Below are 25,526 nucleotides of genomic sequence, written 5' to 3'. Positions count from 1 at the left end.
TGAGGTCGTCTGGTCTCATGTCACTGTCTTCCCGTGAGTCTGTTTATGTCTATGAATTGGAAAGCTTTATTCCTGAAGTACGTGTGAGTATACATTTCCCGGTAAAATCTTGATATCGGGTGTTGACATATCATCGGCACGCACGTGTACTATTGTTTACCATGGGCCTGTTCGTTTATGCGGAACAACCGGTTTGACCGTTTATAAATGTAACAATTTCGGGTGTAAATCCTGGCGGACCTGCAAATGTGTATGCAGGCCTTGCAAGGCTTTCTCAAGACTCGCCTGAAAGCAGCATCAGATTACTAGGTCCGACCTTATTTAATAAACGAACAACAGTGGTCCGATCGGTTTGACCGTTTAAACGAAAACGGCCCAGCAGGTGTTACTATAATTTGCACTACGATATTGAATGCCCGATACGCAATACGGAAATGACGACACGGTGTACATGCACATTTCGATTAAGATAATTGAGTCCTAGCTGTACTTTTTCCGGAAGTATGTCACGAAAATGGACGCTGATGACGATGTGTCGAGCCACCTTAATGTATTTATACATCATTTGTGATATTCATTATTTCAATATGTTTTACAATTTTTAATTGTTAGTATATCTGCCATGTTTTTATATTTTCTGTTTTTATAACCAAATTTTCAATACTGCATTTATCCGATATAAGTCCATGCCTGGTAATAAGCCTGCCCATATCTATTGCAGTTCAATAGAAATTAATGCTAACAAATGTTATTCCATTGCTCTGTAAGCCTTTTCATCTGCTTTGAATAAGAGATCATGTACTAGAAGGTCCCCAGGGCTTTCACACAATCAATATGTGACATATTTTAAGAATTATTTATGTATGGATGAAATATATTTTAACTTAAATTTGTCACACATTTTCAATAATTTAGCATTTTTATATTTGCAGTATTTGCCATCCATAGTTTGCCGATGACATAATGGCCCTGCTTGGGAGGGATAACAGTGAGGACCTTGTAAGTCAAATCACTTATCAATAGTAAAATGTAGTAACGAGCTTGTAAGTCAAATCACTTATCAATAGTAAAATGTAGCCGATACAGGTTTTAACGAGCTCGTAAGTCAAATCACTTGTTTATCAATAGTAAAATGTAGCCGATACAGGTTTTAACGAGCTTGTAAGCCAAATCACTTATCAATAGTAAAATTTAGTAAGGAGCTTGTAAGTCAAATCACTTGTTTATCAATAGTAAAATGAAGGAACGAGCTTGTAAGTCAAATCACTTATCAATAGTAAAATGTAGTAACAAGCTTGTAAGTCAAATCACTTATCAATAGTAAAATGTAGACGATACAGGTTTTAACGAGCTTGTGAGTCAAATCACTTGTTTATCAATAGTAAAATGTAGACGATACAGATTTTAACGAGCTTGTAAGTCAAATCACTTGTTTATCAATAGTAAAATGTAGACGATACAGATTTTAACGAGCGTGTAAGTCAAATCACTTATCAATAGTAAAATGTAGACGATACAGATTTTAACGAGCGTGTAAGTCAAATCACTTATCAATAGTAAGATGTAGTAACAAGCTTGTAAGTCAAATCACTTATCAAGCTTGTTACTACATTTTACTATTGATAAGTCAAATCACTTATCAATAGTAAAATGTAGTAACAAGATTGTAAGTCAAATCACTTATCAATAGTACAATGTAGACGATACAGGTTTTAACGAGCTTGTGAGTCAAATCACTTGTTTATCAATAGTATAATGTAGACAATACAGGTTTTAACGAGATTGTAAGTCAAATCATTTGTTTATCAATAGTATAATGTAGACGATACAGGTTTTTACGAGCTTGTAAGTCAAATCACTTGTTTATCAATAGTAAAATGTAGACGATACAGATTTTAACGAGCGTGTAAGTCAAATCACTTATCAATAGTATAATGTAGACGATACAGGTTTTTACGAGCTTGTAAGTCAAATCACTTGTTTATCAATAGCATAATGAAGACAATACAGGTTTTAACGAGCTTGTACGTCAAATCACTTATCAATAGTATAATGTAGACGATACAGGTTTTAAGGAGCTTGTTAGTCAAATCACTTGTTTATCAATAGTAAAATGTAGACGATACAGGTGTTAACGAGCCTGTAAGTCAAATTAGTTGTTTATCAATGGTATAATGTAGACGATACAGGTTTTAAGGAGCTTGTTAGTCAAATCACTTGTTTATCAATAGTAAAATGTAGTAACGAGCTTGTAAGTCAAATTACTTATCAATAGTATAATGTAGACGATACAGGTTTTTACGAGCTTGTAAGTCAAATCACTTGTTTATCAATAGCATAATGAAGACAATACAGGTTTTAACGAGCTTGTACGTCAAATCACTTATCAATAGTATAATGTATACGATACAGGTTTTAACGAGCTTGTAAGGCAAATCACTTGTTTATCAATAGTATAATGTAGACAATACAGGTTTTAACGAGCTTGTACGTCAAATCACTTATCAATAGTATAATGTAGACGATACAGGTTTTAACCTGAGAATTGCAAAATTGCATGAATTAGATGCTGGGGTAATTTGCAATTTACTGCTGGAAAGTTAAGACTTCTCCGTAAATTTATTTTGATTCTGATATGTGAATATATCAGATAAAAAATTTAATATGGGCAGAACTCCACTAATTGATATATAATTTCTTCACTCAGAATTATTCGGAGGAATCTCAACCTCTGACCAGCCCTGGGGCTACAGAGGATGACCTCAATATCTCCCATGACGATTCCGATGACATCGCACAAGCTCCGAGATTCTCCCACGTTGTTGACATCCATGGAGATCAGCTACGTGCTCAGGAGCGTCAAAGAAAGGAAGTATTCAACGACGATGTTGAAAAAATGTTTGAACTTCCCAAAAAATTTGACATTTCATCTTTAATATCGGGATCGCCAGCTGTCGTCTCAGAGCAACAATCGCCTGAGCATGTCAGCACCGCACAAGGGGAGACGAGGCTGTATCGTGAAGAGGACTATACAAGTGAGTTATCTCCCCTTCGTAAAGTTAATGCTATGGGATTCAGCATTTTAGTGTATGAAATGTCGAATGGTTGACCTCTGTTCTGAGACTTATTCTAGAGAAATTGTGATAGGAAATATGTCTACCATGTCAACCTCCCTAATTATTTCTTTACAAATCTTCAACACCAAAATAAAAATATCTGATTAAAAAGGAAATTTTACTCATCCAAATTGGATGAAACAGAGTTTTACTTTATTTACATTGTGTACAGTGGACTTTCCTTAATGTCATGTCGTTAATAGTAACATTTTGCTTATAGATCAGATTGTTGTACAGATCTAGACATGTGACTTCACAGACAATTCTTTGTTTTTTGTGACTTGGATGTGAACAAATAATTTAGGTATTAAAACATTATTTTCGTAAAAGTTCGATTTAGGTTTAACTTGATTTGTTTTCACAGAAACATACTGTTTTTATCAATTCTCACATTTAACTATATTTCTCCCACAATCATTCTATAGGATTCCTCACTCCCTGCTATGGGTTATATATTAGTAGACATTTTGGTTACCCATTAGTGGGTAACACCCTTGATGTTAGTTCATGGGTCAATATTCTTATTATGACATTAAATAACAATGCTTTGCGACATTATATTCCATTGTGACATCCTAGTGCATGGCAATGGTTACCCTGATCAGAAAAAAGTATAAGTTATTCCAAAATCAACCATGGTTTTCTAGATGTAATATCTGAACAATGTGGGAGGAAAAGGTCCCCCAACTCGATATTGTTGATTATCATCTTTATCTAAGTTTTGTTTGTTGATTGTCAAATATTAAAAGACACTCGGTAAACTTTGTGTCTATATATACAACTTGAACATAACTCACTGGAGTTGGTTAAACATGAAAATCAACCATCACACATTGGCAAACCTCTATACCACTTTTTTCTCTGACTTGTAAATAACATGGCATTAAGAAAAGTCTCCTGTATAATGAATAGGTTGTATGTCTTTGTGAAGTGAACAAATCTTGAATGAAGAAATAGAAATTCAGCCTCACATTGATATGTGACTGTTACAATTTCACATGTTTTAATGAAAATCACATCAGAGGCGAGGCGTAAGTAATTATGTTTAAATGGCCGACTTTTGACTACAGGTGGTTTGTCAGTAGAAATGTCCTCCATGGGTAAGTTTGGTTGGTGTTCTCAGCACATATACTTAATGTATTGTTGTAATGATGGCCTGGCAATATAAATGTTTGCTTCCAGTTCACCAGACCATTTTTACCTGAGTTTTGGTTTTGGTGACAAGGCAATAAATAGAACCCTAAGACCCTTTTTACATAAAGTTTTATTTGAGTTTTGGATATATTAGGCATTAGATACCCGAGACATTTGTAGAATTGAGTTTATTTGAGTTTTGGTGACAAGGCAATAGAACCCTAATACCCCTTTTACACAGAATTATATTTTGTTTTGGATATATTAGACATTAAATACCTGAGACATTTGTAGAATTGAGTTTATTTGAGTTTTGGTGACAAGGCAATAGAACCCTAAGACCCTTTTTACACAGAATTATATTTTAGTTTTGGATATATTAGACATTAAATACCCGAGACCATTGTAGAATTGAGTTTATTTGAGTTTCGCGATAAGGGAATAGAATCTTAGGACACTTTTTGCACAGAATTTTATTTGAGTTTTGGATATATTGGACATTAAATACCCGAGACCATTGTAGAATTGAGTTTTATTTTAGTTTTTCGCGATAAGGTAATAGAATCTTAGGACACTTTTTACACAGAATTTTATTTGAGTTTTGGATATATTAGGCATTAAATACCCGAGACCATTGTAGAATTGAGTTTTATTTTAGTTTTTCGCGATAAGGTAATAGAACTCAAGACGCTTTTTACACAGAATTGTATTTGAGATTTAGATATATTAGGCTTAATATACCTGAGACATTTGTAGAATTGAGTTTATTTGAGTTTTGGTGACAAGGCAATAGACCTCAAGACGCTTTTTACACAGAATTTTATTTGAGATTTAGATATATTAGGCATTAGATACCCGAGCCATTTGTAGAATTGAGTTTTATTTGAGTTTTGGTGACAAAGTAATAGAAAGTTTATTAAAGACCCTTTTAGCGACAAGGCATTATGAATCAAAGATCTTCATACAAAGTAACATTTAGTTTGGGTGTTAGAGATGAGGTTGTTATATTTAAAATAGCTGAACTTAGGTACCTTTCGATTATTGAAAGTTTGGAATTTTTAAGATTATTCTCTTAAAAAATCATATAAAAGGTAAAAACTTTATTTCTTTAAGTATTTTGTCTTTCTTAAGATAATTTTATAGAAAATATGACACCAATAAAATTCTTGCCTTGATTCATCAATTTCCATTAAATGGAATGAAGCTGGAACTACATTTAATTTTTATTGCTTGGGCCCTGAATGTTTTCATTATTCACCTGTTTGTATTTAATTAAAATGTTCTGTTTGCATTTTATTAAACATATGTGCTACCTTACACATCAAAAATTTACCAATGATTTTTGTATGAGTTATTCCCCTTGCACATACTTATGATTTTGTGTTTGAGATATCTCCCCTAAAACCATTTTTGTAACTATTTAATCATTCACCCCTGACAGCACATTTGAACTCTTCGAATTGAATGGTCAGAATAGTTCATTATGAAATTTCATGGGTGAATAATTCAACTGTATAGATTACCAGAATGTTGGGGATCATCATTGCATGCATTTTTGAAAAGCTTTCCAGCTTAGCTTGTTATCATTTAATTAAAGATTGGTCCCGTCTGAAATTTCCTTTCCGGCAAAATTTATAGATTTGAAAAATCATAGCCTGAATTTAAAAAGAAATGTTTCTACTACAACCATCTCATAAGTAGCAAACCTGAAGTTCAAATTTATATCCTGGAAAGATGTTTTACAAGGTTTCTTAATGTATTTAGAACTCTTTTGTAGTACTCTGGGGTTCAAGTTAAGTCCCAGTAAGGTAGCACACATATAAACTATTTACTGAGTAGTTTTCAATTAACAGTCTGTCGAATGGTATGTAATGATTTTGTGTTGTTGAATGGTATGTAAGGATTTTGTGTTTTCAGTTTATATTTGCTCACAATTTTTCACACAATATACAATTTTAACCAATGATCTGCATGATCTGATGGCTTCACATTAAGTATAGCCCCTTATAGTCTTACCATGTGATCTTGAAATTAACTTTTTTGTATCAGACGTGTATACAACGTATATAAATGAGTCTAAACTTCTGGAGTTTTAATTGTGATCACACAGCATCTATCAGCTGTCTAGCTGTTATTATTTAATTTGTCATTTTTTTTACGTTTTCAACCTCTTTCCTTAATTGCAACCCATTCACCTCTAAAGTCACATTTGAACCATACCAAATCAAAGACTGGACAAGTCCAGGTTAGATATGCAGGGATGAATGATTAAATTGGGCTTAACTAAATGTAACCCTGGTTATCAACACCACACTTTGATAATACCAGTTATATGATACAAGGGTGAAAAGATTTACCTTAGTCAAGGACCTGATTGTCTTACTATAACCAGCATCATGGTCGATAGGCAAACCTCAGCTAAAATCTTTATAATAGCCTGATTTGAAAATAGTCTGGCTTTGAAAATAGGCCTGGGATTCCTTACAGTAATGTTTTGCAGTTTTGTATACAGTGTGTGCTGCACAAGCCACTGACTCATCAGCTGGGAGTGCTGATGCTTGCATCATTCAGGCTGGCATCATACCATTTGCCTAGGCACTCTATAGGATTGTCTACTATATGGATGCTATGTCTTCTCCCTACACCTGGAGGTTGGACCTTCCCCTTCCTGATTACCAGACTCTGTCTCATCCAATGCCGAGTTTGGTGTAAATATTCCATCTGCCTGTTGCCAACAATCTGGTACATTACCTTTCTTCCAAACCACTTTCCAGGAAATTCCAAAGTCGTCGTAGAACCTGTGGACACATCGTATATACTATATAGGGAATACTATTTGGTCCTGGTGCAGACCCTGTTCTTACCTTCATCACCACTTCGGTTACCTCTTTCAGTGTAGGTTCCTTTGTTGTTTAAGTGGAGTGGGCGGTTATTGCTGCTGGTTCAGTCCTCTGGCAGTTACCCAATGGGACGTCTCCGATAGAATCAGTGCGTTTTCATCAATGGGACGTCTGTGTTAGAATCAGTGCGTTTCCATCAGAAACTGTGTGATTCCTTCCTTTTGTTCTCTATCTTGCCTGATTTCTCTTTATCTAGCAGATTTTTGGAGAATTTGAATGGATTTGATATGAATTCAGCTCGACGCTAGGCTCTTTTATTACTCTTGTCATGCAGCTGCTATGCTTTGCGTAGGCTTATAAGTGATGCCCTCAGGGTATCTCTCAATTGCTGCAGTCCTGACATCTCTTCTTCCCTGGCCTCTCTATATCTCTTTCTCAAGACCTTCAGTTCACACCTGATGTCCTTGATCTGCCGCCGCCTTCTGTTTGTCTGTCCAGTTGTTTTTGGAGCTTTCTGAAGGATCTGTCCAAATCTTTCTTTCCCAACAGTGTAAACTAGTCTTGTTTAGGATTCCAGTTTTCGTTCAGCTGCACCTTGAAGTGTGTTTTAAGTATTCCATGAAGGTCTTTATCTAGATCTTTCCAGACTTTCTTGTCTGCAGTCCTGGGCCAAACTATTCTTGGCTTTCTTGGCAACCATCCTCCTTGTGAGCTGCTGTTGAGGTGGCGTGCAGTAAGTCTGAATTTGTCTCTGGGTCACTCTGCGTTTCTAGTAACGCTGATAGTAGTTCGTCGTCATCAAATACTTCTCCTTGTACATACCTCCATTCCTGACTGCTGTGTGTTGATACTGATTAAAGCTCCTCAGTCGCTGTGGGGTCCCCAGTACTGTGGGTGTGTTCTGACAAGCATCCTCCATCTTCTCACTGGATATAAAACTGAGCACTGCTGCTGACTTGCCTTGTGCCCACACACAGTTTTTGCTAACGATGGATGTGCAAGCCCAAAAGGTTCTTCCAGACTTAACCGCACCTACATTCGTTTCTGCTTTCATTCCAGTCAAAGTTGATTGGACAAGCTGTGTCATTACTGTTGTATCCGTTCTAATGAGTCTTTCATCCTCTTCCTCCTTTCAGAAGATTCTGAGGGTATTTTTTTGTAATGGAGTCTGTAGCTGAATAATGGGTGTCCTCTTACATAGACTGCAATCTGGGATGCTACCCCTTATTGCTCCTGGCCAGTCTGTTTCTGGTCGCCACCTGTCTTTCCAGTGTCACCAATCTATTCTTGATTGCCATCTAGTCTTTCCTAGAAGTTACTTGTTCCCAGGAAGGTAATGTGGTGTTGTATAAAGCGAGAGCTGCACAAAACCTCCGACTCATCAGCTGGAAGCCGCCAATCAACAAGTGTTTCATCCTTTATTCCCAGGACACTTTCCAGGTGGTGGAACCGCAGTGCTGATCAGGCACTACGGGTCAGTGGTTAGCTGCCAGCCCTCCTCCCTCTTGACCCATAGCCAACTGGATGCTTTCTCTGCTGACTGTCTAATCTACTGTTGAAACAGAGGGCATTTGCATAACCCAATTGGTTGTGAGTGCGGCAAGATTCTGTTCTTTGTCCACTTTTGATATAATTATAGGTGTGCAACAAGGTTCTGTTCTTGTTCCACAGTTGATAGATGTAAACACATACACAGTATATTGCACCTTCAGAATTTACAATTTGCCAGAGAAATTGAATTACCCTGCATCTGACACTCTCCGGGCGCCGTTACTGCAGTGCTTAATTATCAAGTACCGGTAGTTAACTGCCATCTCTTCTCCTCCCTCTTGATCCACAGCCAGCTAGATGCTTTCTCTGCTTACTGTCCAAGTCTCCCAACAGCTCGCTTTCTCTTGCCTCCTTTGATCCCTAGGGCACTTAAATTAGCATTCTCTTGACAGATTGTGAAGGAAATCCTCTGGCGCCAATCTTAATCAGGACACCATGTTTTCCAACCACAGCTTCTGTACTGGTCTAGAAGCTCGGTATACATGGCCTTCTTCCGCTCATATGCCATGTCGCACCTCGACTTCCATGGGACAGTGAGTTCTATGGTCACCAGCTTCTTGTCTTAAGCAGACCATATCACAATGTCTGGCCTCTTTGTGATCTGGACTATCTGTGGGAAGACCAACTTCTTTCCTAAGTCGACCCTCATTTCCCACTGGTCAGACTCGTCTCGGATCGAAGAGGTGGTTGAATCTGGCTTCATGCTTGTCATGGTGGGTTCTCTCTTCTTTCTATAGTTTTTTCCCTTTTCTCATGCTCCAGTATATGTCTGCTAACTCCCTAAGCACTGAAGCATGCCTCCACCTGTATCGGCCCTGTGTCAGTGAAGTCAAGTATATCTCAAAAGTAAGCCAGTTTTGAAAAAAGGCTGGTCTCGAAAAGATACATTTGATTCCTTGCAGTCAATTTGCTGTCAATACAAAAAAATATTAAAATATCTATAGCTTAATTTGCATTATACTTTATTACAGCACCAAACACTTTGCAGGAAATACATAAACCATGTCTAATGTAAATAGTTGTGATTATTTATAGCAATAATGCAACTTTATGAACCATTTAAAAAACCTGACATGTGAAACAGCCTTGAAAATAAACATGTCTTCCAGTCTAATTGGCCTATAAAATAAAATGGTCTTAGAAATAGACTGGTTTCAAAATAAGCCTGAAATTTTAATCTTATTTTCAAGATTTTAGGGTCGTATCTTTACCTGAAATGATAGTTACGGCTTAGCTCCTTCTAAACAGACCTAAAATCTGTTCTTCAAGTTCTCAAGTTTTATCAAGTTGCTTCAGATAAATGGTATTTTTGTTGATTTTTTTAGAGGCAGATTTTTTATGTTTTGGAGAGCTGTTTGCAGAATTGAGAGTAAATATTCTATATACATTGTACTTGCTGGTATTGATTTAGAATCCCATGACAAACAGGCCTATGCATTGTTGTTAGATTTGGTAGTTTTTAACCTCTAGTTAATGTTTGAATATGCTAATAAATTCTATTACTGAATGATACAGCATCGTCCTGATTGTCCGGGTGTGGTAATAACATCCTAGCTTACACATAAACTCTGAATTTGTTCATCTTACAAGAGGTTAAAACAGTGTTTTAGATTTAAAATTAGTCTTCTTAAAAGAAGTTGAACTGGTTTGTTTTCAGTTGTGGTGGGTAGTATTATTGGTGTAAAGATGTGATTAACAACATTTATTTTTATCATCTTGTCCTGATAATCTTTCTCCCACTCTCTTAATCCCTGACTGTCTCTGTCTCTATCTGTCCATCTGGGTCTACCGCCCTTTCTCTTTATCTGAAATCTACCCATCTTTCTTATTTTGCACTCCACCCAAATCTGGCCATCTTTCTGTCTTTCTAGCGATATGAGTCTGTCTTTTGTGTTATCCACTTGAATTTATCCATTTTTCTTTCCTTTTCTGCATCTGAATCTGTCTATCTTAATTACTCTCTGAGTCTGTTTTTGTTTCTACGCTTGACTCTATCCATCTTTCATTCCTTTTCTCTGCCTGAATCTTTCTGTCTTTCTGTCTATTAAATGTTTATGTCTATGTTTTCTTCACCTTTCTTTCCACTTGAGTGTCCATCTGTTTTCTTTCTTTTTTTTGTCTTTTTTTGTGTGTGTGTCTTCCAGGGTATTGAACCTCACTCACAAAACAAACCGTCATGAGACTATGACCACTGGTGCATTTTGCGAGAGCATGTTATTGCATCCGTTCAGTTTAGGAAATTTAAAAAAGTAAAACACTATCACACAATTTGTTTGGCCATGATGTAACATATATATGTAAAGGCATCAGAAGTCGTTGTGATGGTAAATATAGAAGAAAAAAAGAAAAGCTGAGATCTGTTAAACTTACCTGAGTTCTGTCACCTCTATCGAGATCGAGGAAACGTATTTGGTATCTCCGAAATTGTTTTCTTACAAAATTAAATCACTATGCATTAAATTACATATACGGCTGATTGCTACTTGGTTTTATGTGTGTATACATGTAGATATAGTAGATATAATGACAGCTGATAGTTATCACTGTATATATAGAGAGTAGATATGCAGCTTATCAATGCCATACTGTATACATGTATAGTTACAATTTTGTATGGTTTACTACAAACTGGCATATTGCAAACTTATTCTTTATAGCAATTTGTCTTCCTTGCCAATGAATTCTGTCAATGGACATCAGAGTTAATAGTAAAATTGGCTTAATTGAACCATTTGATCTGACTCGCCTGAGGTGTACCCAGGTTTTGCTCTACAGATGTTATTGTACATATCTTCTATATTACTTTAAAGATGAGGACACTACTGCACAATTCCAATCAGACTTCTGTTTTAATGGGGTTTACTACTGCACAATTCCAATCAGACTTCTGTTTTTATGGTGTTTTTTTAAATTTTATACAGCATTACTGTTTTACCCAATTTTGAAAGTTTCTTGACCCTTTGGTCTCCAAAACTTAAGCATACTCATTGGAAATTTACTTTCATGGATAACCTAGACTGAAAAAAAATAGTGTATGTGTCCTTTTTTAACACAGAAATCTTATTTTCTCTACAAAAAGTAACAATTCGTATCATTGAATTCATTTATGTTTGACCTTGACCTTACTTTTGCTTGACCTCTGTGTGACATGTTACAGGTCATCGGCGAGACTCTTTCCCCCATATTCACCACCCTCTTAAGGCACTGCGTAGCAGTCGCTCCTGCAAGAGCGTCAGGGATGACAAACCAAAGAAAAAGAAGAAGAAGAAGAAAAAGAAGAGGAAGATGCACACTGTCAAGAGTTTTCCATCACGTTCGGCCACACTGTCGCCATCAATCCCCGAGGTGGAAGTGGAGGAATATGAGGTATGTCACAAAGTATATGTGGTCTGATTACCATTATAATCTGTACCATGTATAATCTAAATATAACTGCACTAATACATGTATCAAAACTAATAGAGCCATCTTATGTCTGAAGTGGAGGTTTTACTCTTACCCTGGACAGGAATGTCCACACTGTTTTGGTGTGAGATAAATAGAGTTTCTCACCCCCTTGGTGAGATGGGAAAATGTCAACTAAAGGAGGAAGATTCTTAAGTTGTCAAACATGAGGCTTTGTCGAGCGTTTGGCAACTAAAGATTCTTTCCCCGACGGTTGAGATTCCCCTATTTCACCCTCAAGGGGGTGAATGATTCTTTTTCTCTTACCTTCTTCACCGATTATGTATCATATTCATAATGTAATGACGTCACTTTAACAATACAATGACGTCATGTCAACAATCCATCAACGTCACGTCAACCCTGAATTTAGCATGTAACATTATCATAACATTGTGTATAGGATACACATTGCGAGAACAGGGTAAGAGAAAAAGAATCATTCACCCCCTTGTGTGTAAGATAGGGGAATCTCAACCCTCGGGGAAAGATTCTTAAGTTGCCAAACATAAGAATCTTCCCCCTCGGGTTGAGATTACCCTATCTCACCCCCAAAGGGGTGAGAGATTCTATGAGTCTCAACCTTTGATGGAGACGGGGGTATTCCCTAGTCTCAATTGTATGAAGTCACGTCTACAATACAATGACGTCATGTCTACAATGCAATGACGTCTACAATGCATTTAAGTCACTTCAACAATGCATTGTAACATCAACATTGCATCATGTATCATTTCAGTTAGAGAAAAAGAATCATTCACCCCCTTGAGGTGAGATTTGGAATCTCAACCCTCGGGGAAACATTCTTAACTTGCAAAATACTTGGCAAGCCTCTTATTTTACAACTTAAAAAACTCTTCCCCTTCAGGTTGAGATTCCCCTTTATCATTCTGAAGGGGGTGAACGGTTCTGTTTATCTCGAGTCTCTAATCCGAACTGTAGAGTATTTGAGACGCCATATTGATTTTGGCCAATCTCATCACCGAGTAGATTTTAAGGAATAAAACACACCTCATATTTGATATAGAATATGGAAATACAGGATAATGCAGTGTGTGTTGATAGTAAACGTACACAGTGCACCATACAAACTTGACTAATCAGTGACAGAAAAACTGAAATGAATACACAATGTACAACGTAAACTGTATTTTCAAGTCTTCAAACCATTATATTCAGTCATTTTATTAGACATTTAAAGCCTAGACTTTATTTTGTGATGTATGTTGGGAATATTGGCTGCCTACGTTTAATTTCCCCATATACTGTCAATGATTATGTTGAGAATGCTCATGTTATGATGGGGTTCAACTGGGAATATATTCAAAGGCCACATACCAAGAAATTGATAAGAAAAAGCAAGTAGATAACTTTGGACCCTTAATAAAAACAACTTACAATGTATCAAAACATCATGTGGACTCTGAGGGAAATTAGCCTTTGGCTAAATCAGGATTTAATCCTCAATAAATAAAATTTATTATTATCATGTTTGCATTTCTGTTGCCACTAGATTTCCCCGGCGGGGTCTTCATCTTCTTCAATGTCAAGTGATGACTTTGACGACTACAGAGTTGGGGATGAAATTGACTCAATGTTACTGGTCCCTGCCCAGCACCAGTCTGAGGCAAGTCCGAAGGGGCAGCGTACACCCCAGCCCTCAAATGATGACTTTAAGGTCGGGTTTTATATTGGGGACAGAGCAACTTCTCCCATTCACGAGGTGGACAAACAGAAGAAAGACGAAACAACAGTGAAAGCAACCTCTCCAAATAAAATATTTTATGTCGGAGATTATGCTGACGAACCACAGTTGTCCCCGCCAGCGACTCTTGACCGACACCAAAGTGATTATGGAGTTTCCTATGAAGAGCCAAAGCACAGTGTCAAGTTTTCTATTGGTAAGATTTATTTAGTTCATATTTTTATGTAATTAAGTCCTTTTGTGAAACCATAATCGATGCAGCATCTTAATTTAGATATTTAGGAAAGGATTATACTTCTGTAATTTGCTTGTTTGGATCGCATATGACATTAAAATAAAAACACTTCATTGATATCTTGGCTCTAGTCAGAAACACATATGATATGATAAACTTATATGTTGTGTAATCAGGTATTATTAGCTCAACTCATGGCCCAAAGGGCCAAGTGAGCTTATGGCATGGCACGTCGGCCGTCTTCTGTCGTCCATCCAGTGTCAACTTTTTACTTTAAACAACTTCTTCTCAATAACCAAGAGGCCCAGCTGGCTGATGATATTTGGCCAGTAGCATGCTGGGAAAGGGCTACCAAGTTTGTTCAAATGAATGACCTTTACCAACTTTCAAGGTCACAGGGGTCAAATGTCTTAACATCTTCAAACAATTTCTTCTCAATAACCAAAAGGCCCAGGGTACTGATATTGGGCCTGTAGCATGCTGGGATGAAGGGCTACCAAGTTTGTTCAAATTAATGACCTTGAACCACTTTCAAAGTCAGAGGGGTCAAATGTCTTAAAATCTTCAAACAACTTCTCCTCAATAACCAAAAGTGTAGTATGCTGGGATGAAGGACTGCCTAGTTTGTCCAAATAAATGACCTTGACCCACTTTCAAGGTCACAGGGGTAAATTGTCATAAAATCTTCAAACAACTTCTCCTCAATAACCAAAAGGCACAGGGTACTGATATTGACCCTGTACCATGCTGGGATGAAGGACTACCAATTTTGTTCAAATGAATGACCTTGACCCACTTTCAAGGTCACAGAGATCAAATGTCATAAAATCTTCAAATCCCTTTTACTCAAAAACCAAAAGGCCCAGGGTACTGAAATTGGGCCTGTAGCATGCTGGGATGGGAGGGCTACCAAGTTTGTTTAATGAATGATCATGACCCACGTTTAACCTAATGTCCTTGTTCAACATTCAAGGTCACAGGCGTCATATGTTTGAATCTTTTAATAGGTTCTTTTGAATCAAACACTGATATTCTGCCTGTAGCTGTATTTTAGTCCACTTTAAAGATTACAAGTGTGAAGTTAACACCAGGTGAGCGATGCAGGCCCATTTGGCCTCTTGTATATTACTAAGGAGGCTACACTCATTCACAATTGACCAGCAGAATCTGATGAAAATGTAACCTGATGGTTATGCAACAATGTGAAGATGGTTTTATGAAAACCTAAGCTTTCCAAATTGTCCATTTCTTTGTATTCAATTGTTTTGGGATGTGTAGCATTGTTTGAAACAAAAAGCTAGAAATTTGTAATTTTTGAACATAAAAAACATTCATATGTATATATATATATACAGGACTCGTGCTGGCGGTTGACAATAACTGTTTCTAGACCAACGATCATAAGCATTTTTCTTATGCCAATCTGAGATCATCTAATTAAAGAGTAAAAAGTGCATGGTTGAACTTCCTGGTAGTTCAAATTTCTGCACTGTTAAATGGCAATTTGTTGTCAAAACAGCAAAATACTAGATCAGAATCAATTAAAAAAAAACATTTGTGTAAAAATTATGTTTCTTACTTAATGTTATGTGTTATCCAGTGAATATACCCATGTCTCAATTTTTGGCGTATTAACCCATGTAATATGACCTATCAGCCCTGTGATTGTTTGTAAATTTCAACAGTGACGTCACCTTTGGACAAGTAGACATGACATCACAGATTTACGTACTGGGGTCATAATGGCAGCTTTTTACATTTCAAGGTTGCATGAAAATTGTCGTTTTACAAGAAATAAATGCCACAAATATTGATTATGTGATAAAAAGGATCTTACACTCATTTTCATTTCATATGACATTTATGAAACTCGTCACAAGTTGTTCAGTTTAGCTTGCCAGAGGCTAGCTAAATTGAAAAATTCTTAGACTAGTTTCATCAATCTCATATGAAACTCCTATGTACGATTCTCTGAATCTTAAAACACAAGTGATGATGATGTGTTACAGGGGCAGAGGACAGCATTCCTACACTGAAAAGTGATACATCTTTGGAGAGTCAAGGGGACGGAACAAACCAACCACTTCATGCCTCTAGCAGGTATGTTTAAAGGTTAATGATGTCAAGGTCATAGGTCAATAAGGTTAAACTGAATTTTCTAAATTCTGAAATTTAGTATGCAATGTCATGTAAAATTATGAAGTGAAAATGACTTTTAAATGACTATCATTTTCTTCTTAATTGTTGTCATCATTTCTCGTTACAATTTCCCATCTTTTGTCATCATGTTCATTGCTCGTCATCATTTCCGATAGAAAATGTCATCATAACCTGTCATTTGTCATCAGTTTCTATCAGTCGTCATCTTTAAAATAATATTTTTGTCACATGATAGATCTGAGCCACGGATCCAAAAACATCGTCACAAACACCACAATCATGATCCTTTCAAACATGAAGACTTGTTACTACGACGACAGATCGGAAGCGAAGTTAAGATGGAGGACTACCTCAAACATGTTCCCACCGAAACAGAGGAAGCCATTTTACTTCAAAAGGCTGATTTGGATGACATGACAAGTATGTATACACAAATATTTCACTGATGTCAGACTACAGTCCTCCATATTACCGAAGACTAACTAAGACAGACTATGCTGCATCAAAAATGTTGGGACCATGAAAAAATTACTATCAGGAGGTGTTCATCCAATAAATTTTGTTCTTTACAAAAGCACTTTACTGATAATTAAATCTGTGATTTCATTTCTTTATAAGCTATGGTGCAGGATCGCACAACACTGCATCAAGGGTCATCATCTATATGTGACCCCTGAAGTGGTGCTGACAGACCTTACGACTTAGTGTATTGTAAAGATACGGAATGAAGAAGAACAATTTATCTTGGATAGTAGAAGGACTTTAGAAAGATGTAAATCTGTATTTAATTTTGTGAAGAGTTTAAACCATTTTTACAGTAAAAGCACTTGTTATTAGATTGCATTGACCTTGAGCCGACATCAGAAAATATCATAGTTATATAACAAATTAACTGTTGGTCTGTTTAAAAAGATATAACTTAACATCTTCAAGTTGACGTTTGTCTTTTCATCTTTTAGTTTGTTTGATCTCATTTCCTTTTACATGTTTTATCTACCTTTTATTGGCCCTAATGACCTCTTCTGTGTTAACAGCCTTAAGAACCCAATAAATATATAAATAAATTCTGTGACACTTCATGAAACATACCTGTGTATTATACAGGCCATCGTTTGGAGAACGTGCGTGGAATTCGACGTCACAAAATAGCCAAGCACAACGCTGTAGCATCTATTGTCCACATCGGGAAATCTGACAGGGGCAAGAAAAAGCCAACCTTTAAGAGAAAGAAGATAGACCACAGTCCCCACGAGGTAAATACTCAGCTTCTAAATTCTCGACTGGTAATGGTTGGTCTTTAGGTCACCTGCCCAAAGGGCAAGTAAGCTTATGTCATGGTGCGGCATCCGCCATCCGTCTGTCCGGCGTTAACTTTTGACTTTAAACAACTTCTTCTCAGTAACCAAAATCCTAGGATGGTGATATTTGACCAGAAGCATTCTGGGATGAAGGACTACCAAGTTTGTTCAAATGAATGACTTTCATCCATTTTCAAGGTCACAGGGGTCAAATATGTCAAAATCTTTTAACAAATCTCCAGAATAACTAAGAGACCTGATGATATTTGGCCAGTAACATGCTGAGATTTAGGGCTACCAAGTGTGTTCAAATGAATGACCTTGACATATATTCAATGTCACGGGGTCAAATATGTTAAAAACCTTTAAACAACTTCTTCCGAATAACCAAGTGGCCTAGGCTGAGTATATTTGGTCAGTACTATGCTGGGATAAAGGGCTACGAAATTTTTGTTCAAATAAATGACCTTCATCCATTTTCAAGGTCACATGTGTAAAATATGTTTAAAACCTTTAAACAACTTTTCTGAAAAACCAAGAGGCCTAGGATAAAGGTATTTGGCCAGTAACATGCTGGGATGAAGGATTATCAAGTTTGTTCAAATGAATGACTTTCACCCATATTCAAGGTCACAGAATAGCCATGAGGCGTAGGGTGATGATATTTGGCCAGTAACATGCTGGGATGAAGGACTACCAAGTTTGTTAAAATGAATAACCTTCGCCCATATTCAAGGTCACAATAGTCAATGTTCTGTATAACGAAAAGGTCCAGGGTAATGATATTTTGCCGAAAGCATGTTGGGTTGGACGTCTATAAACTCTCTTCAACCTAATGTCCTTGTTCGACATTCAAGGTCACAGGCGTCATATGTTTGAATCTTTTCATAGGTTTTTATGAATCAAACACTGATATTCTGCCTGTAGCTGTATTTTAGTCCACTTTTAAGATTACGAGTTTTGCATGTTAAATTAAACTTAACTGAATATTTATTTCATTAAAAAAAAATTAAAGGGCCAAGTGAGCTTATGCCATGGTGTGGCGTCCGTCGTCAGTCCGTCCGGCATCAATATTTTTCTTTAAACAACTTCTTCTCAATAACCAAAAGGCCTAGGATCATTTTGGCCAGTCGCATGCTGTGATGAAGGGCTACCAAGTTTATTCAAATGAATGACCTTGACCAACTTTGAACGTCACAGGGGTCAAATGTCTTAAAATCGTCAAACCACTTCTTCTTAATAACCAAAAGGTCAAGGGTACTGATATTGGGCCTGTAGCATGCTGGGATGAATGACCTTGACCCACTATCAAGGTCACTGGGGTCAGATGTCTTAAAATCTTCAAACGACTTCTTCTCAATACCCAAAAGGCAAAGTGTACTAATATTGGGCCTGTAGCATGTAGGGCTACCAAGTTTGTTCAAATGAATGACCTTGACCCACTTTCAACCTAATGTCCTTGTTCCACATTCAAGAATACAGGCTTCATGTTTAAATCTTTTAATAGGTTCTTGTGAATCAAACACTGATATTCTGCCTGTAGCTGTATTTTAGTCCACTTTTAAGATTACACGTCTAAGATGAATACCAGGTGAGCGATGCAGGCCCATTGGACCTCTTGTAATGAATGGCAAAATAATCTCCAAAGAAACTTTTGGGATGATGTAGTGGGATTTGGCAGATATTTTATTAGGTTCATGCAAATTTGAAAGAAGAGCACTTAGTCAAATGAATATATGTACACAGCTTATAGTTTAGCTTGTTGGTGTTTTGTCATCATTATCACTGATTTTGCAAACAAATGATACAGAAATTATTAAAACTTTACTGTAGTCCTTGATTACTATCTTTTGAATACATCTTTAAAATAAAGAAATTGTCTAACTAACCAGTAGTGAGTAAATTTGGTTTTACAAACCTGCAATATTTTGCTGATATTTAGCAAAGGGACCCCATTCTTAGAAAGTGGAGAAAATGGGTACTGCTAGCTTATGGCAAAAACAGCTTATTTCCAATTATCTAGTAAATATTTTTCTAATCTGTATAAAATCTAGGACAGGTTTTCAAATGGGTCTGGGTTGAGTACAATCGATAGGCAATATGAAATATAAAAAAAATATAATTCACCTGTGCAGGTGTTTGTGGAACTTGACGAGTTGTACCTGGGGGAAAATGACTACGAATGGCGAGAGAAGGCCCGATGGATCAAGTTTGAGGAGGATGTAGAGGAGGGGGCTGAGAGATGGGGTAAACCTCACGTAGCCTCACTGTCCTTCCATAGCCTTCTGGAGCTCCGACGAGGTCTTGAGAGCGGTAGGTTGGGAAGATTTGTACGAGAAAACCTGTTGTAATCAAACACAGCCAAGACAATTGTTTTCATTCAGATTTGACAAGTTTAGTTATGTGTATGTTATCTTAGTTTGTTTTGGTTTAGCTATTTTTTTCACACTTCGGTTTTCCCGGTATTTTCTTATCTCTTTGTTGATCACACACACAGTGTCATTTGTCAAAGTTGCAGTCAGTGTAAATTGCGGTTTGGCTTACAATAGCCGAGCAGATGACTGTTTTTAAATATTAACTCACTATATTATAACCTATTATATTATCTATTAATGTAATATACACATGTTCTGAGCTATCCAGTGCCTTGATAAAGGTGAACCCAACCTTTTCACGTCCGATCTGGGAATCGAACCCCGGCCACCTTGGTGAAAGGCAATTGCGCTATCAGCTGCACCACCCAACCACCCTGTGTTAATTGCTGTGTCGAATGCCTGAGAACCAGTGTTATGTTTATGATGTATAGGTTGTTTGTTTTATCTTATGTAATCATATTTTTGATATGGGTGCAGAGGCCTAAAGCCTGCGTCCATTACAATTCCTAATCAATCGCAATAAACCTTGTGTTGTGTACGATGGTTAGGCTGCTTGCTGTTGGACCTGGACGCCTCTGATCTGCCAACAATTGTAAACAGCGTCATTGACACCATGATTATACATGATCAGCTTCGACCTGAAAACAAGGGGAACGTACTCCGCACTCTTCTACTAAAACACAGGTATGGGTTTAATAAAGTTTTTAACGTAACTTTATCACTAAAAAGTTTTATGGAGAGTGTTAAATGTATAAACAGCTTTTGTTGACTTTTGAATGCTTCATATTGTTTGTAATTTCAATTTGTTGTAAAAATGAGCCTATATTGTTTGATTTTCCAAGCTATCATTACACATAGATCAAGTTTTTTTGCTAGCATTTTTTTTTAATTGCTGTGTCGAATGTTTGAGAACCAGTCTCTATTAGATAGTAAATTGGATGTGTGTAATTTATGCATAGGTGTGGAACACTTAGCAGGTAATTGGTCATCAGTGTTTAATAACGTCCTATCAACGGCTAAGGTTATATAAGGACATAGATGATTCCATAGATTAAAGGGTTTATATGTTTCCAGTCAGAGTGATGTTGTCAGCTTGCTGTGATGGAGATTTAAGCACAGTTTGGGCAGCTTTTACATATCCAGATTTTATTATATGCACTGCCATTGCACATTGACATGCCATGTTGATGTTATATTTGTGTGCTGTCAAAGAAGTTAGTTTCGTTAGTATTTTTATTTAAATCCATCCTAGAATCCATCTGTAGATAGTGCAGTGTGTGCATCATATCAATCTTTTCAATTTACTAAATAAACTAAATTTAACACCAAATTTTATTATTTTATTTTACACACTTTTCCAAAAAAAAAATTATAAAAAAAATCAATAAAAAAAAAAATCTTTTGTATGGCTAACTTTCACAGAAATACAAAATCATTTTATTTTGCCTTTTGTTTTATTCAATCAAACATAAAATTTTAAAAGACATTTCAATTGGAAGATAAATAATAGGCAAAAGCGTGATGTGATTTGGATGATTTTTTTCCCATAACTTTTAATAAAGACGGATTGTATTGCTGATATTTTTTTTATTTTTTTTTAAGTATAGGCAATAATTCAAATAAATTTGATTGATATGACACATGCAAAACATTGAAATTTGTATTTCATCGTACATCTGAACTCCGAGTATTCCCCTACGTACTTTAGAACAGTTAGTCCCCGGCTTTGTCTCTGCCAAGGTTTGGATAGGATTATATTATTAACTACCAGGGTCAGTGTGATCGAACAACAACTGTTAGCCTAAACATTTGCTGACCTTTTTTTTTACAGTTTATAGGAAAATTAATGATATTTGGGAAACTACATTCTAAAACCAATTGAAATTTCTTTCTTAAACCTCTCACCACTGCAGACCATAATGGACTCGTCCAGATCAATACATGGTTGTGTCTACTAAAGTTATATAGGGGTGAACATCAGGTTTTCAAATACATGTAGTTGTTTACACAAATGATATAAATTATATAGAAATAAAAAATATTGCTCATTGCTACCAAATATCATAAGAAGTAGGAATACTACAAAGATCACACTTCATCATTTATTGCTACAAAAAAACAAAAAATCAGGAAGAAAGGAATACATTTCAATTACAAAATTCCTACAGGGAATGTAACAGAGTAAACAGCTACAGTCATTCTACGTCCTGAGAATGATTGACAGTTGTTTATTTATTATGCAGGAAGATAGATTAAAACAAGCACTCTCTGTTTATTTATTATACAGGAAGATAGATTAAAACAAACACGCTACTTCATTTATTCATTAATTTCATGCTATAAAAATTAAAGTGGAAGATTTCACTAGATAAAAAAAAAAAGAAAAATCATGTACATTTAACATTGTGAATATTTGAAACATTTCACAATACACACACATTATCTAATTAATAAAAAAAAATGGAATCCATCATCAAACTTTAAACACCTTTTAATTTGTATCTCATAAAGTGCTTTAATTGTATCACTTTTAATTTTAAAGATCTGGTGCATGTAAAAAATCCTGACATTTTGTAAGAGTTGTGGTCTTATCTCCACCACAATAGAAAACAGTGAATGTTATGCCTGAATGTTTGAAAGAATTTAGTGTTTAATATTATTTCAAAAATTATTAATTCATCCAAGAAATAATATAATTCCTGACATTTCAGATAAGACTTACTGTCTTATTGTTATTAATATTATTTCAAGTTTTCCTGATACTGAAAAAAATATTTCTTAATATTATTCATTCATAAAAATGATGAATCAAATAATTAAAAAATTTGTGATACTTCAAAAATATTTGTTGTCTTATAATATCACTCATTTATGAAAAATTAAGCGTCAGATTTTTTTCATGTACAGAAAATTGTTCACCAGATAATTTTAAAATTCCTACAGGATTTTTTTCACCTATGATTTATTCATAGAAATTGTGCATAGGATAATTTAAAACTTCTCAGAGAATTTCTTTTGTTACAATTTATTCATAAATCATGTATTTCACAAATTAAAAATTCCTGTCATTTCGGAGGATTCTTTTATTATCTATTCATAAAAAAGTGAACCAATCATAAAAAAAAGCCTAGAAAATGATGTGTCCTGTAATGTAAAATTCTTCTCATTTAAACATTTGTTATTGTCATTATTAATTCATTCAGAAAATCAGGATAGGTGAAAATTGAAACATTTTGATATTAAGCAGATGATTATTTTGGATTAAGCTTAAATATGATACATGAAGCGATTATTACCATATAAGTTCACAAACAATGGAGCATGGGACAAATTGCTGTTTAAAAGATAGTGATTGTCTTGTTAGAAACTTCGCATAGGAAATTTAAAATTTGCTGATATTTCTCAAGTTATTTCTGAACTAACTAATTTAATGGCCCCTTGAATAACGAAAAACATCTTTATCTGCAGTTTCCTCTTAATAACTCTAGCAAATATTAGCAAAATCATTCAAACTTGATAACAATTAATGTTTGTGTTCCTATGTCTTTCCAACCATCTCGGGCACTCTTTGGTTTTTCGTGTGATAATTGCTGTAGATATTGTGCAAATATTTCAACCAAATTCTGTATGAACATCCAACTCATGCTAAGTTTGCCAACCGATGTGATTTGTGCATATTTACAGATGATTAATGAGGTTAGTAAATTCTGATGGATTAAACGATTAATTTACACTGTAATACCTACATGTTCAATAAAAAACCTAACTTCTATGTATACGGCTTTTTTTCTTCTTCAAGTTTCAAGCTGTACATTATGTCTCAACAGCAAGATACTCACATGTTTAACCTAAAACTCAATAATGTTAACCTACCATAGGTCCTGCAAGTGGGGGATATAAATTCAACAAGGTTTTTTTTTCATTTTTTTAAAGTTATAAAATATGTGGTTTACATGTATGTATTGGGAATTTCATGTGGGTAAAATTATTTCCTTGGTGATTTAAAGCTTGTGTTTTGATGTGATGCTAAGACTTAAACCAAATCAATGAATATTCATGTCTCTTGAAAACAAATCCTCAGTCAAATTTGTTGTAAAATCTTCCAATCAAAGCTATTTCTTTGTTCATACTTAAAAAAGAGTAGAAATGCAACAAATTTTGTTTATGTTTGATTTTCTTAAAAGCTTCATGTGGCCATTTAACTGAAATAACCAAGCTCTCTTATATTTTACACTTTCATTTATCCTTACTCTCTACACAAGTTCTGATGAAGAATTACCCTTGTCTGAGATAATGATATTTTTTTTTTAATCATATATGTAATTCTTCATTCATACTGATGAAAACATTCCTAGTTATCTTTTATGCTATCTTCGTAATGATTGGGGAACCTTTCATCTTAAAAAGAAACATTCATGTAGAATTAATCTAATTCTGATCAATTTAAAAATATATATTACACTGAATGAGACATGAACATAGACTTTGAACTTTGAACCCATACATTGATTTCAGACATGTCGGAGAGGGCGTGAAATCACTAATACGTCGGAATATCTCATATATGAATCTTAGAGCTATGGGATTGGACAATAAAAACAGGTTGGCGTTTATGTTGCCATGGTTACTAAAATCTCTTCCACTGCGGAAGAAATTTATAAAGCAAATGACCTTGAATTTTGAACATCAAGAACAATTTCATGTTTTTAATTATCATCAAGTTTAAAAAAAAAAAATCAAAAAAATCTTTGTGATTTTGTCTTTCTTTCCTCACAATTCATCTAATCATGTTGGAATTCACAATTAACGATCATTTATTAAATTATCCTTTCCGCGTTTTGCACTTTATTTTGTTATAGTGAATAATTTCAGAATTCAAGACCATCTTCTTTATGTGTGAATGTATACATGGCCTTTTTAACTTTCCTTTCATTTAGTTTGTTTTGCTTATTGCTGTAGTTTTGTGGTGAAGCCACATCTTGTCCTCCTAACACCTATCCTGTAAACCCCATTGACATTGTGAATGCCTAGAATTAGAGTTTACTGGACATGAAAGTTTTATGCTGTGTAGTAAAATGGTGGAGCCAAAGAATGGCAGGAGATATGGTTCACGAAATTTGTGAAAATTTATTGAATATGAACTTTTGAAAACCAAGAAAGTATGCTTTAATTTTATTCTAAAATTCCTTGGATCCACCTCTGCATGATACTGACATTTGAACAGTCACTGACAACATGTGGTGCCTTATATCAATAACTTTGGTTAACATTCATTAAAATGCCAAATTCAGTTCAACTTCTGTTGAAGCAGTTGCATTGCGACTGGTTACCATGGTAATAGTAGCAGTGTTCTGCTACATCATTCACCATGGTAATGAAGGTTGTGTGGTTCACCAAATTTATTCACCACAGTCATAAAGGCATTGCATGTGTCGGCAACCTTGGTCACCATGGTAACGATAGCACTTTGGGGCTTAAGAAACCTTGGTCACTATGGTAACAGTTATACTGCACAGCTCACCGACTTTTGTTGTTATGGTAACCAAGTATCAATGGTGGCTAACTAAAATCCTTTAATAGTCGCCACAGTAACAATAACACTGCATTGCTTAATTCTAACCAATGTTTAGAAAAATTGTACTAGCATAAATGAGAGGAACAGCCTCCT

The 25,526-nt window shown here is 35.5% G+C and overlaps 1 protein-coding gene across 8 annotated transcripts in view; it reads left to right on the top strand.

The window, feature by feature from the left end:
* Window positions 1-25,526, top strand: part of LOC110449660 (band 3 anion transport protein-like) — a 79,335-nt gene that overhangs the window by 32,962 nt on the left and 20,847 nt on the right. For 6 of the 8 annotated variants that reach the window (XM_021496664.1, XM_021496659.1, XM_021496662.1 and 3 more), the window contains exons 4-14: window positions 933-999; window positions 2,708-3,035; window positions 4,187-4,216; window positions 11,799-12,007; window positions 13,599-13,986; window positions 16,035-16,125; window positions 16,421-16,605; window positions 17,290-17,438; window positions 19,619-19,796; window positions 20,407-20,542; window positions 24,374-24,460. In XM_021496664.1, the coding sequence (XP_021352339.1) occupies window positions 964-999; window positions 2,708-3,035; window positions 4,187-4,216; window positions 11,799-12,007; window positions 13,599-13,986; window positions 16,035-16,125; window positions 16,421-16,605; window positions 17,290-17,438; window positions 19,619-19,796; window positions 20,407-20,542; window positions 24,374-24,460 (1,817 nt within the window). In that variant the 5' untranslated portion in view covers window positions 933-963. The remainder of the gene's footprint in view (window positions 1-932; window positions 1,000-2,707; window positions 3,036-4,186; window positions 4,217-11,798; window positions 12,008-13,598; window positions 13,987-16,034; window positions 16,126-16,420; window positions 16,606-17,289; window positions 17,439-19,618; window positions 19,797-20,406; window positions 20,543-24,373; window positions 24,461-25,526) is intronic. The other 2 variants (XM_021496666.1, XM_021496667.1) reach the window with 2 other exon arrangements.

This window comes from Mizuhopecten yessoensis, unplaced genomic scaffold (genome assembly GCF_002113885.1).
Source record: "Mizuhopecten yessoensis strain PY_sf001 unplaced genomic scaffold, ASM211388v2 scaffold4761, whole genome shotgun sequence".
In the NCBI taxonomy this organism is placed as follows: Eukaryota; Metazoa; Mollusca; class Bivalvia; order Pectinida; family Pectinidae; genus Mizuhopecten; species Mizuhopecten yessoensis.
The sequence above is the reverse complement of the archived record's forward strand: the minus strand, read 5'-3'. Positions and strand labels throughout refer to the sequence as shown.